The sequence below is a fragment of the Lissotriton vulgaris genome, chromosome 9 (genome assembly GCF_964263255.1).
Source record: "Lissotriton vulgaris chromosome 9, aLisVul1.2, whole genome shotgun sequence".
In the NCBI taxonomy this organism is placed as follows: Eukaryota; Metazoa; Chordata; class Amphibia; order Caudata; family Salamandridae; genus Lissotriton; species Lissotriton vulgaris.
The window spans coordinates 1,228,830,327-1,228,844,788 of NC_141697.1; the positions used below are offsets into that span (position 1 = coordinate 1,228,830,327).

At 46.4% G+C, this 14,462-nt stretch overlaps 1 protein-coding gene across 2 annotated transcripts in view; it reads right to left on the reverse strand.

Annotated features, from left to right (window-relative positions):
• The window catches only part of LOC147693118 (CUB and zona pellucida-like domain-containing protein 1), a 67,985-nt gene that overhangs the window by 20,770 nt on the left and 32,753 nt on the right, over nucleotides 1-14,462 (reverse strand). For both annotated transcript variants that reach the window (XM_086939367.1, XM_086939366.1), the window contains exon 3: nucleotides 12,657-13,024. In XM_086939367.1, coding sequence (XP_086795493.1) covers nucleotides 12,657-13,024 — 368 coding nt within the window. The remainder of the gene's footprint in view (nucleotides 1-12,656; nucleotides 13,025-14,462) is intronic.

Below are 14,462 nucleotides of genomic sequence, written 5' to 3' on the forward strand. Positions count from 1 at the left end.
TTAGCAACAAAGGGTGGGCCCATCCTCTTCTTTCATTCTTCTGATGGCAATGCTGGGATTCAGTCTGAAACGAGAATTCTATTACAGCCTCCATCATGTTGGGTAAATTTAAGGCTAGTACATACGCGTTTTTAATTCTTCTCTCAAGTCATTGTAGAACATGCCTACGGCGGCTTCATCAATCCATCCCGTCTCTGACTTTCATTGATAACATTTAGTCACATTGGAAAATATATCACAAGTTCCCTGCTTTAACATGAGCAAATTAACATGAGATAATTGCAATAATACCTGTTTTGGGAAAACATGCCGAAGAATTGTCAAAGGAAGTCTGAATAGTACCTTAATACTGGGCACTCTCCATTTATTAGTGGTGTGGCCCAGGCGAATGCATCATGGGACAAATGAGAGAGAATGAAAGTAACATGAGTTGGGTCTACTTGAAATAGATGAGCTTGACTGAGAAAATCTAGTTTGAACTGAGTGACAAAAGACTGACATTTCCAAGGTTTGCCTGAAACTTGCCTGAAACTTTTCTAGGAAATGCCAAAACATGAGGCCTATTAACTGGGGCGAACCATGCCTGGGATAGGACTCTATGGCATTTCTCCAGCCGCCATAACAGGGCTTTCAACCATCACTGCAGATGATTTCTGTACTAGGAGGTTAATCTTATTTAAGAAATAGTTTCACTCTTCATAACACACCTCCTATTCACTCCGAATCTTACTAATGGCTTGTACCACAGCCTGAAGTAGATTAAGCTCCTAATCCATGCCACTATGTGAGCCTGGAAAACTGTAAGGGATGGGGAAATTCCCAAGTGGTAGGGTCAGGCTCTGGACTCAGATGGTATCTACAAATCTCCCTTTTAGAACTTCTCATGATGAAGAAAGTTAGTCCAACCACCTGGATCAGTTCAGAAAGGAAAAATCTGGGAATAGGGATAAGAGCAGACGAGAGAGACTGGGTCTAGAGATAAGGTAACACGAGTGAGAGAAAAATCACACAAGAAAGAGGTCCATCACATGAGAGTCCCTCTGCATGCCTGGACTGGACTTCAGAGGAGATGACAGTAACAAGTCCTGAAGGCACTAGAAACATTCAGAGGCCTGGAAGAATCTAGTGGGCCTTCAGACAAAGCAGCAGCAGCGAAGGGGCCAAAACGATAGGAGGTAAGACAACCAGGTAAAAGGGAAGCATCAACCGGAAAAAGGAATAACAAAACAAAAGTGGAGGAAATGCAGTACTGTGATCAACTAAGCAAGAGCAGGAGCCTTACAACGAACAGAAACTTGGCAAGCACCATCTTCCTAGTTCATAGCCATTTAAAAGTGACCAGGAGCTGCTGTGCTTTCTCTACTGTCCCTGACCTGGACCGGTCTGTTCTTGACCCTCTATGTGTGGGCCAGCCATCAAGAGCCGGTAGTTTAGCCTCCAACCAGTCATGGTCTTTTGTGACTTTCGCGGACAGATACAAACTCTTTTCCAGCATTTTCCTAGATGAAATCCTGGCTGCTGGATATACATTGAAGAAGAGAGGAATGAGGAGCCACCTGCCTGTGATGTGAATGCTGAAGACCAGAATTGTGGAAACAGGACAATCCGGGCTCTATGCCGTATGATTTGATTCAACTGGAGATCACTTAAATCCTGTCTCGTATAGCCTTTGGATCAACAGCTGCTGGTCTACAGTGTCAAAGGCTTCTTAAAGGCCCAGTATGTGTACTGTGCCCCCTCCCCCAGAGTTTCTGTGTCCAGGAGATCATACCACATGGAAATGAATAGTAATTTAGGGCAATAAGTATGAAGGAAATTTTGCGATCGCAAATGCCGAAATTCGCTGAAATTCGGCATTTTCAATCGCAAATAAGCAGTGTCCAATGTATGACACAAAACACCCCTCGCAAAATTAGGAATCACAAATTTTGCAATTCCCTATTGTGCGACTGCATTTAAGGAATCGCAAATTGCGATTCCTTAAATGCAATGTAAGAAGCACAGAAAAAGTGCAATTTGGACTTAAGGAATCGCAAATTACCACCAACTTCGAGTTGGTGGTAATTTGCGATTTCATTGAATGTGAGCCACTTCTGCACTCATGCTCATTTCAGGGGTGCAACAGGGTGTCCTTTTGACACCCTGGCACCCTTGAAATTGCATTCTCAATTTGCGATTCTCTAATTGAGAATTGCAAATTGAATTTTGAATTTTGAATTTAAAAACATTTATATAGCGCACTTATACCATGCGGTTTCATGGCGCTTCAGATTGCGAGGGGATGGCAAACGAGGAGAGTTAGGCAGCAAAAGCGCGAGAGAAAAGGAAGGTTTTAAGGTTTTTCCTGAATTCAGTGTAGGAGGATGTTGTGCGAAGTGCCGCGGGCAGGGAGTTCCAAAACACAGGGGCCAGAACAGAAAACTTGGTGCCGCCAGCCTTTTTCTTTTTGAATCGGGGAACAGTTAAGAGGGCCAGGTGGGAGGATCGAAGTGCTCTCCCTGGGGTGTAAGGCTTGATAGCCGAACAGATGAACTCTGGTGCTGTGCCCATTCTAGCCTGAAAGGTGAGGCACCCAAGCTTGAACAGGGCCCGCTCTTTCACCGGCAGCCAGTGCAGTGCCTGCAATAAAGGGGTGGCCCGATGATATTTAGGCAGGCCGTAGATAAGTCGGGCCGCCTGGTTCTGCACTAGTTGCAGCCGGTGAATGGCGTAGGCAGGCGCACCATTGTAAATGATGTTGCCGTAGTCAAGGCGCGACAACACCATCGCCAGCACTATGATCTTTAGGGCGGGGAGTGAAAAGAACCGAGAGATCTTCCTGATGGTTCTGAGGGAGAAGAAACAAGAGGAAACGACAGAACTAACCTGTGAGTGAACAGAGAGAGAGGGATTGAGGAAGATACCAAGGGTTTTGACTTTGGGGACCGGGAGTGGGGGAGCACCGAGTGGGGAGGGCCAGTGAGAAGGGGACCAGGGACTGCAACCACCTCCGGTCAAGACTAGTTCGGTCTTGTCCGGATTGAGTTTGAGGTGGTTGCAGTTCATCCAATCCTGAATGAACAGCATGATAGATTGGACATTCTGGAAGGATGAAGGGGAATGGGAAAGGTTGAAAATAAGCTGGAGGTCATCGGCGTAGTTGTACACCGTGACCTCGAGCTGCTGTAACATAAAAATGAGGGGGAAAATGTATAAATTAAACAAAAGGGGGGAAAGTGAGGAACCCTGGGGGACCCCACACGTCACCTTGTGAGAGGCCGCAGTGAAACCGGTAAGATGGACTGCCTGAGCTCTGCCGCTTAGAAAGGACTCAAGCCAAGCGAAGGCTAGACCCTCTATGCCCGCCGCCTTGACACGGGTAAGTAAGGTGGAATGGTCCACCGTGTCAAAAGCGGCGGACAGATCTAAAAGAATGAGGGCCTGAGGGAGGTTGGTGTCGATGCCCTCGCGTAGGCTGTCCATAACTGAGACCACTACCTTTTCCGTGGAATGGAGGGGGCGAAAGCCCGCCTGCCGAGGGGAAAGGCAGTGGTTGATTTCCACGTGGGAGCTCAGAGTGGCGGTGACGTGGGTTTCTAGAACCTTTCCCAGGTAGGGAAGGAGGGAGATGGGGCGATAATTGGAAGGGGATGAAGGGTCCGCACCAGCCTTTTTTAGAATGGGAATAACGGCTGCAAATTTGTGGGGGGCGGGTACCACTCCATTACTGAGAGAATCATTTAGAAGTGTGAGGGGTGGGGCTGGGCATGTTAAAAAGATTTCTCTCAATATGTGGGCGGGGGCGAAATCTAGGGGGGAACCTGATTTCACCCTGTGAAGCAGGGGGAGAAGCGTAGCTGTGGTCAAGGGGGGGATGGTGGTGAGTTTGGAAGAAGCAGGGGGGGGGGAAGGATTAGTGAAGGTGGGGGATGGGGGAGGGATGTTGGCCTTAATCTTTATCACCTTGTCCACAAAGAAGTCGTTAAGCGAGTCACAGAGAGATTGAGAGGGTGGGATAGAGGCCGAGACTCTGTTGGATGACGCGAGCTCGTGCACTGTGGCGAAGATTTCCTTCGACTGTGACTCTGCTGACAATATTCTATTGGAATAGAATAAGGTCTTGGCATCGAGGATGCTCTGCTTGTATTCCTTGAGCACAGAGAGATAGATGGTTTTTAGAGAGGGACAGTAAGTTTTTCTCCATGCTCGTTCTGCCCTACGTGCGGCCAGCTTTTTCTCCTTAAGAGTGGGAGTGAACCACCGGTTGGCGGCGTGGGCTCGCTTGACCGTAATACGCCTAAGGGGGGCGAAGGCGTCGCCCGCATGGGTCAACCAGTTGTTAATGGTGTCCAGTTGGACAGGGGCGGCGAGGCCTGAAAGGTCAGGGCTGGTGCTGGCTAGCGAGGAGCAGAAGGATGGCAGATCGATTTTGCCCCATTTTCTGGCCCAGGTGTTCTTAGGGAGTGGAGGCTTAATAATAGGGGCTAAGGCAAGGGAAAAAGAAATTAAAAAGTGATCGGACCAGGGACAAGGGGAAATGGAGGGGGGAGTAGTAGGGATGTTCAAGGTCCAAACTTGATCGAGTGAATGGCCTTGAACGTGAGTGGGGCTGTGGATGTGAGGAGTGAAATTAAGACTAAGCATAAGATCGGTGAAATCTTTGGACAAGGGACTCTCGGCAGGGTCATTAGGCCAGAAATTTAGGTCACCTAAGACTAGCACTGAAGAGTTATTCACTACCAGCGTTGCCAGTATGTCCTGAAGGCTAGAAACAAAAGTGGGAGAGGGATGAGGGGGGCGATAGATGAGAACAGAGGTTAAAGGGGAGGATTGGGAGTTGGAGCGGATGACCAGGTAGTCCACTTCGGGGATGGGGGGGGAAGGAAGAGTCTGAAACTGAAGGTCAGTGCGGGCTATCAGGGCCACTCCACCGCCTCTCCTGCCCTCTGGCCGGTCTGCTCGAAGAGCCGAGTAGCCAGGGGGGAGTGCGGCTAGGACGTTGGGCAGGGAGTCAGCCTTAAACCAGGTCTCCGTTAAAAACAGGAGATCTGGTTTATGAGTGTCAATATAATCGTATAGTTCGTACTGGTGGCTAACAGCAGACCGAGTGTTTAGTAACGTGGCCATGGTGTTAAAGGCCGGAGTACATGAAACGGACGGAGGGGGGGGAGGGCAGACAGGGATGAAGGATGGGGGTGAGAGGGGAGGACGGCATAGTAGACCTAGCTGAGACAGTAGTGCGGATGTGGACGGGCTGACGGTACCAGGAGACCATAGCGAGAGAAGGAGGGAGGATGAATATAAAGGGTAGTGGGCAAGGGGGGGTGCCCCCTGCCCCGGTCTGCCGCGGACGGGCGCAGACGGGCAGGACTCTGGCTTGACTCCGGCGAGCCTACGGCGCGCCCGCTGCGCTCGTCCGCTGCGCTGACACATAGGGGACGTTTAAATAGAGGAGCAGCGTGGGGGGAGTGGCGTGGGTGGGGTCGGGCGAACCGGCCCAATCCAAGATGGCGGCCACTACCGCTGGGCGCCTGAGATTAAAAAAGCTGCCAGCCAGCCCCGCTGTGTCCCTGGAAGGCAAAGTAAGGGTTAGAAGGTACCTGTTAACTTTCAGTGCAGGTTAGACACAGAAAAGCAATTTTAAAACGAACGCGTGTCAGCGCTTTTCATCAGCGTGACAACGCGCTAAAAAGTCTCTAAAAATACACAATCGCAGCCCACAGCTCTGCTTGCTAGCCCACTGCCACTGGGCTGCTCGCAATCGCTGGGGAGACTGTGAGATTCTCCTAAATAGAGGAGCAGCGTGGGGGGAGTGGCGTGGGTGGGGTCGGGCGAACCGGCCCAATCCAAGATGGCGGCCACTACCGCTGGGCGCCTGAGATTAAAAAAGCTGCCAGCCAGCCCCGCTGTGTCCCTGGAAGGCAAAGTAAGGGTTAGAAGGTACCTGTTAACTTTCAGTGCAGGTTAGACACAGAAAAGCAATTTTAAAACGAACGCGTGTCAGCGCTTTTCATCAGCGTGACAACGCGCTAAAAAGTCTCTAAAAATACACAATCGCAGCCCACAGCTCTGCTTGCTAGCCCACTGCCACTGGGCTGCTCGCAATCGCTGGGGAGACTGTGAGATTCTCCTAAATAGAGGAGCAGCGTGGGGGGAGTGGCGTGGGTGGGGTCGGGCGAACCGGCCCAATCCAAGATGGCGGCCACTACCGCTGGGCGCCTGAGATGAAAAAAGCTGCCAGCCAGCCCCGCTGTGTCCCTGGAAGGCAAAGTAAGGGTTAGAAGGTACCTGTTAACTTTCAGTGCAGGTTAGACACAGAAAAGCAATTTTAAAACGAACGCGTGTCAGCGCTTTTCATCAGCGTGACAACGCGCTAAAAAGTCTCTAAAAATACACAATCGCAGCCCACAGCTCTGCTTGCTAGCCCACTGCCACTGGGCTGCTCGCAATCGCTGGGGAGACTGTGAGATTCTCCTAAATAGAGGAGCAGCGTGGGGGGAGTGGCGTGGGTGGGGTCGGGCGAACCGGCCCAATCCAAGATGGCGGCCACTACCGCTGGGCGCCTGAGATGAAAAAAGCTGCCAGCCAGCCCCGCTGTGTCCCTGGAAGGCAAAGTAAGGGTTAGAAGGTCTTTTCTATGGGCCTCTGGGCCCATGGGAATGAATGGGGAGGTATTCCTTAATTGCAAATCTCAATGTGCAATTCGCAATTAAGGAATATGTAGGATTCGCAAAATTTATTCCAAATCCTACATATATATCATTTTGCGATTCTCAAATAGCGATTCGCAAAAAATCTCTATTTGAGAATCGCAAGTGGACCTTTTCATACATATGGCCCTTGGTACTTATAACTGGGCTGAATCCAATCTGTCTGCATGGGAGGAGTGTGGTTGTTCAATACACAGGAGACCTGTGGAAAGGCTACTTTGTCATTGAGTTTGCCTAGGAGCAATCCTTCTGATATTCATCTGTAATTTGCCTGGCTAGTCTGGTCAAGTCCCTGCTTGTTCTTGCAGCTCTTTAACTCTCCAGTTGTAGAGACAAGTTAATAACCTCTTTGACCAGTATAGCAACAGAGCATTCTAGCACAATTTTTTTGAATACATAAGGAGGACGGTCTGCTGGATACTCTGCTATCTTTGAAGTTTCTTTTAGTTTGATTTTATTAGTTTATTTTGCTAGTTGAAGGAGCACTGTTACCATGGTTTGCAGTAAAGCGTGTTTCAATCCAGCTAAGCGTACTGTTTGCCTTTGAGAACTCAGAGGCTGTTCTAAGAAGCTCATATGCTGGCATGTAGCACGTGAAATGCAATGAGAATAGTGAGCTCTCTTGCTTTTATGATGGATGTTTTGTATATTTTGTGGAGCTGCTATAGCTGATTGTCTTTCACAGCTTCTGGTTTAGGTTCTAAGTAGATTTACATCTGAGTTGAAGAGGTTGTTGCTGAGTTGTTATGACAGGAGCTGTTATGTTGAAGGCATGTAGTTGCAATTTATAAAATTATTTTGGGAGCATTGCTGGGTCCAGAGGCAAACTAGCAGTGTGTTCTTCTTCGAAGGAGTTTTACTTTGACGTTCTTCCCAGTGAAGTCTCATCTCCTAGCCATCTGATGAAGAGAAGATCAGGGTTGTGGTCAGCTAGCTGGTCATTGTGAGGTGGCGTCCCTGCGGCCCCACAATGGAGGCCGCCCTCCCCCGCACATACCTCCTTCGTATCCACCGGGACTGCGACCTCGCAAACCAAACCCCATGGCGAAGAATGGACTCGGAAAACCAGCCATAACCCACGGATCCCCGCCCTTCTTTCTCCCGCAGGGACCAACCAGAACAACGAGTCCTGAGGAAGCATATCCCTCCTACCCCGGAAGTGCCGCCCCAGAGGCAGCGCCAGCACAGGATAAAACCGAGACTCGAGAAGAGAACCCCGTCGGAGCATCGTGGCAGGAGACTCGGACTGGAGGTGGAGAAGGAGAGCAGACGTGTGACGAAGAGGTGTGGACCGAAGAGTGGTGGAGTCCTGAGGAGGTGGCTGAAGAGCGGCCGTAACTCACTTGGAGAGTTACGGCGGACCGAGTGAGTGTCTTAAGCCTTCCTTACCCCTGCTCATTAGGAGTTCCTGTAAAGCCCCTGTAAATACTTCTTCCCCCCTCTGTAGTATCACGTACCCTGCACTGTAGCATAAGTGTATAGCACCCTGGAGTTCTGGACTTTTTGGTTCCGTCCAGAGGTGTCAGGGATAACACCCGAAGACCCCGGAGTTCTACCTGTCTCGGTGCACAAATAAACAGAAACACGGGCTTCTCGATGGTGGCGTCAAAGATCAAAGGTTTATTACTGCAGGGACACAGAAGTCACAGAAACTACACACGGGCAGCATCTAGGAGCCTGTTCGATTTGTACAAAGTGGGTTGCTCCTTAAATACTAAATTTTCGGCTTAGGGCAAATTCTTTACATGCTAGTACATTTCTAAACCTTTGTGTCCTAAACAATAAATATTTGGCGTTACACAGGAATAGTCAACAATATCTGATGTCAAAACATTACGAACGAGGGGTTCCCACTTTTCCATCATAATCTCATGTCAACTTTTCATTCAAGACCCGGACCGCCTCATCGTAAATTTCGTTACCTCCCCCTAATAAAGGCCCAGAAGGAAAGGAGCAGAGCCAGGTGCAGAAGATAGAAAAGCAGGATAAGAGATGTTTGTGGGTCGTAAATGGGCAAGGCTACCAGCTTCGGCCGCCTAATCATGATCAGGCCAACGAACACAAGAACCAGTATAGCAGGACTGGCCTCAGGCAGAGGAGGCAGCTTCTGCCGAGTCATGCAGCCATGGCGTTTTCTGTCCTAAGGTGCACGTGTCACTAGCAAGGTGAATCGCCGGCTAAAGCTTACGTGTCCTTAAGTGAAAGTGGTCACTGCGTGTCCATTGACTATGTGAGGGCAAGGTTAGGGCAAGAATACAAAATGGCTGCCGTAATCTAAGATGGATGCCATGGGTAAACCAGAAATGTGTTCATAACAGGAGTGCTCTTGCTCGTAGCATAGCGAAAACACCAGGATATGCTAAATGGATCATTTGCAGGTTCACTGATACCAAAATTATGAATTTACGACAATGTTCAAAACACGGGTTCAAATCGTCACGGAACCTCAACCCTCACAGCATAACGCCGACCGTTTCCCCGTCCTCGCACGTCCAGTCTCGACACCCTTTCTATCATCCGACCTGTGTTCCTACCTCCCCTTACCTCCCTCTCCTCACGATCTCTTTTCTTTCCCCACCCCCTCACTGCCCGGGTGACGGTGTTCGGTATCTAGCGCCTGACAACCAGGATAAGACTAACGGTCCTTTGTTTTTTCTCTCTCTTACTGCCCTCCGTGGACCTCCCCTACATCGGAGCCATCGTTGGAGTATCCGAGGACCAGGGCCACAACCCAACGCCCGGAGCAGACTGCAACCCTGGACCCTTCCTTGTTTTCCTTTTGTTGTGACATTTCTTTCTGCCCACGTGTACAATAAATATCCAGTATAGCCCACTATATACAGCCTCCTCGCCTGCTTTTCCGGCCCGCAGCACACCCTCCCTCACAGTCATACTCAAAGATCGGGCATTGATTAGCTTGAATGATCATTTATCAATAGTTTGGCCTGCCTCGGATGTATTCTCGTGTTGGTTACATGATGCTGATAGGAGTTTATAAATTCAACTCTGCAGCTGGTGTTATTGATGAAGGTGCGGGTGATTTCTCTGATGATTCCTCTGGGGATTCTTCGCGCCTGTGTAACAAGTGGAAAGGAGTTTATAGATTCCGTTGGTTCCTTTTGCATGATATATTAAAAAACCTAGGATATAGCACATTAGTTGAGAAAAGGTTAGTAGACCCAGGTTGTGTTCTGTTGGCTGCTGTGGCAGGAATGACAGCAGTGGAAGGATTGTTGTTTCCTCATGTCTGGTTGGAAGACTTGACTAAGAAGGTGTCTCCAAATCTAGGCTATTCAGTGAGCAGGAGTCAGCGGGTTGCTATAGTGAGTGGGTGAACTGCTGACTACACTGGACCTCATCGTGTGCCAAGGGGCAGAGACTAAACCTGAACTTCGGTTTGTTGTACCATGCCTTGACTCAAACTTATCTAATGCTGTGATAACACATCTCACTATTTTACTTCATCTTTCACCACAAACACTGCAATATTTACAAATGGATGATTTTCTAGGAAACAATATTATTTCTGTTAGGATCATGACATGTTGCTTAATTAGGGACTAAATAAATATATTTTTGTTCTGGTGACTATTTACCAATGATCAGTAAGCTTCAACAATAAAGTTGTAATAACCAGTCCTTGTGGATTATACATGGATATAGTACCCACTGTTGTAGATTATAAGGATATTACAAGTCATTATGGAGTTTGTAACCATTTAGAGAAAGGGGAGCATTGGAAAAGGAGAGGATATTTTATTCTTTTGACTGCATCGGTACAAACCCCCATCCCACAAGCTGCTTCAATGATTACTGTCTTGCTCTTTTGAATGAGAGGGATAGCATGGTACCCGGGCCTTCACAATACGAAGCAACAATCTACACACGGATGCCGTATGATTGTAATACGCAGATATCCACACAGTTCTTTTATGTAAATTATATTGTATTATCCGGAAGATTGTAATGTAATGGAGAGCAAAGATTGTAAGGAACAATACAACCAAAAACCAATAAATAAAATTAATATTGTGAAATGTACCCATCTAAAACAGTATTTTGTTGCACAAAGATATTAGGATTGGATTAATGTAAGTCATGTTTAAAAAAAAAACACTATTCCTCAAAACGTATATCAACTTGCTGAGAGATCCCATCTTTTCTGCAAAGACTCCAGGCTGCAGAAATACCGATTTTGACATCAATATCTCTTTTCTGCTGATCACTTTTCATTTTAGAAAAAAAACACATTCATAAGAACAACAAGCCTATTCTTTTCACTGATTAATCTACACATTCAATGATATTCTGAGATCTGCATTTCACCATAGCTGCCGGCTCTGGCAAGAAGCATTATAACATCACAACTCATCTGTGATAACTTATTATATTTGAGCAGCAACACCATATGCTTATTGCAGAGACATCACAATTTGACTGTAATAAGGGTTTTATGTTCTTATGTGTGCATATATGTATACAATGCTACTTCTATAGTGCAAACCAATCTGAAAGGCAGGTACTGTTCAGGTTGTATATTGAATATCATTAGTAAAAAACATCTGACAGAAATAGAGTGTCCAAATTTCTTTTACAAACATATTGTCCTATTTTGTGCAGACATTGAATTATTAACACTAATTGGTGATAGCTTTATAAAGTATATTTAGGACACAATATTTCTGAAAGATGAAATTTTGGTTTGGTCTTTAAAGAGTGTGCATCCAGTCGTCACATGGCATGTATGAGATGGTCTAAAGACTTCTCCTCGAGCAATTTGGAACTCCTTTGAAGGATTTTTTTGGGCAGTGTACCATAGCAAATAACTTTGTAAATAGATCAATTAAATAAGTTGCCATCTGGTCGCTCTCTGTCAGAGGAGCCCACGGGCCCACCACCAATAATTCAAACACCCAAGTCCTTGGTGGTCTACAGTGACCCTGCTCACCCCAATCCCTCCCCCTAGTCCTGAGGAAGACCCCCTGTGTAAGGATCAAGGACACCCTACGTTTATTATTTGGGGTCGATACGTTGACTTTGTTCACTGTCTACGTCAGTGTAGTTAACAGTGTTTTATTCGCTAAGTTGACTAAACAAAATGGCCGTGTAGTAACTGCAAGCCAAATCATCAGGCTGGTCAGGTTTTTCTTGAGTAAATAATTATGTTGATGTGTATATAATGTCTCTACCTTTCCTTTTCCATTGAACCTTTACTCCGTGCACTCATTTTTTTTTCTCCCTTCCTTTTCAGGGCACTATCACGTGTAAATATTTTCCAGATGTTTGCTGGAATTTGAAAATTCCTTTGAGTGTTCAATATGAATAAACAATTTTGATTAAAATCTTACAGTGTAAGCAATTGAATATGTTCGCATCAGTAACTATCGTTTTTCAAAAAAGCGGTCCACTGGGACCATTTTTCTTCTGTAGCTTTGGGAGAGTAAGGCTGGGGTCCAGCATGAATCTAGGTGAATGGACATTGGATGAAAGGGGTCTTTGAACCTATGTTCTTGCCAGTGAGCCAAGTTTGGATCTGGAAAATAGGAGGAATTCTGTTTGTGATGGGATCAAGCTTCAGGTATGAGCTGGATACATGGTTGGAGGCAGGTGCATGCATTGTTAGAGGCCTTGGATGTCCGGAGCAAATGACACTTTCATGAGGACCTGTGTCTTTGGTAGTTTGGTGAACTGTAGTGCTGTTACCGGTGAGTGATTCTATGTAGGGTTTGAAGATGCTGGGGGACAGCATGAAACTGAGGGGGGGTCTGCATGCAAGAAGAAGATTCTGGGACCTGGAGGTCCCCTCGTAAATGGATACCTGCAGCCACACCAACATCTGCTTCTACATGTAGGAAAATATTACTATGTGTATTCATATCCAAGTTAAGCTACTTAATAATGAAGGAATTTGTCATTTCACAGTTCTTTGCTGTATTCATGGAAAAATGCATTTGTCAGATGTCTCACCCATTCTTCAGGAGACTGTAGGATTCTCCGTCTGGAGTCGAGGATGGGGAGGAGTTACAGTTTTCTGTATGTATCTGGAGGTTGTCTTCATCAGACTCCACCTTAAATTCGACGTATATCCTCCCATGAAGGTCAATCTCATAAGGAAACACTGTGATTGGCTCATTGAAGGCGCTGCTCTGGTAGAAACTCATAGAGACGTTGTGATGCCCAAGCGCCACCTTGGAGGTGACCATGGGGTGGAACTGAAGGATCAAGGTCTCGTTATCCACCATCTCACACCTCAGCGGTACCTCAATCCTGTGCACGGCGGTATTCGGGACGCTGCCGTAGACTGTATTCACATACGCTGTTTTACCATCTTCAGACTTAAAGAAGAAACAAACACAAGCTGTGAGCAGAGCCATTCAAACAATTTTTCAGTGAGACAATAAAATGGTACAATTTATCCATGGCTGGAACGTGGAGTATATCCAGTACCTCTGAACTTCAAGAAATGGTGGAGCCAATCAAGAGGTTGGTTCTGGATTTGGTTTGTCACATCCGTCCCTAACAGACTACTTTGTCTGAGGACTTGGAAGCAGTCATTAGAGTGTGAATCACTGAATTAGGTTTGAGACTTTCCTGTAGGGAAAGCGGTGAGTTTTCCAGCATATCAGTATCTCTAAGACACAGGAATTTTAAAGGGGAGGCATTTCCAGCGTTTTAGGCCTCTGTATGTACCATGATTAGTGTCCTTCATAAGTCTTTCTTCCAAGACTCAACAGAGGAGAGTCCCCTTTATATCTATCCAATGTACAAAATTCTGTTTACTAAAACACAATGCGGGCCAGCGGGGTCTTTCAGTGGCGTAACAAAACATGAGGGGGCCCCCTGCAAGGTTTTGTGAAATGGCCCCTCACACTCACATGGGGATTAGGAGGCCTTCTCCAGTATTGGCAAGCCTGGAGTCTTCCCGCACCGTGGGGGATGCAGGGCCTTTGTTACACCCCTGTGGTCTATAGGCCTTCCATGAACCTCAATTTTACTTGTGCAGAATTTATTCAATGACCTTATAACTACCAGTGGGTCTCTTTTTTTCTTACATTGAGACCCAATTAATTTGTTGTGTTTTTAGGTCTTGCCTAGGCAGCGCTTGCACTATCTCTTCGAGACACGCTGTATTCAGAATCTACAAAACAAGTATCTAGTTGCATTAGTACGCCATAAAGCTTTAGACACACAACGTGTTTGTCATTTCCAGTTAAGGACTGGTTTCTAATGTCTTTAAATGATATTGTCAAGAAATGTATATACTCTATATTTATCTGAGTATTTCTAAATTTCATTACACATCTGCTGTTTTTTCAAAATCTGTGTTGAATGTTCAAAAGTTGTCATACTTTTGTGTTGCCCTTTATAATGACATGATTATAATGCATCAAACATTTTTCTAAAAGTGATAAAAGAAAAGTGAAATAAATCACACGAGCTTGTGCATTAGATACATCGGCTTGTTTTGTGTCTAAAGCTTTATAGTGTACTAAGGCAACTAGATACTTGTTTTGAATACAATGTAACAGTGGTCCTATCTAGTTTGCGTAAGGACCCAATCCTTCTTTAGGTTATTAGTATTCTGGATATAGGTATAAAGCTCTGCCTACATTATGCCCTTCTTTTTAATTGGCTCCTGTCATTTTCCTTTGTAAATGGTAACGTTTCATTGGTCAATAGGCTTGGTAGTCCCTCCTTAGTACAGCCTTTTCTCTTCTACTAACCTCCCATGAGGACACCCCCTGTTATACGTGTTGTTACTCGGCATGTTTT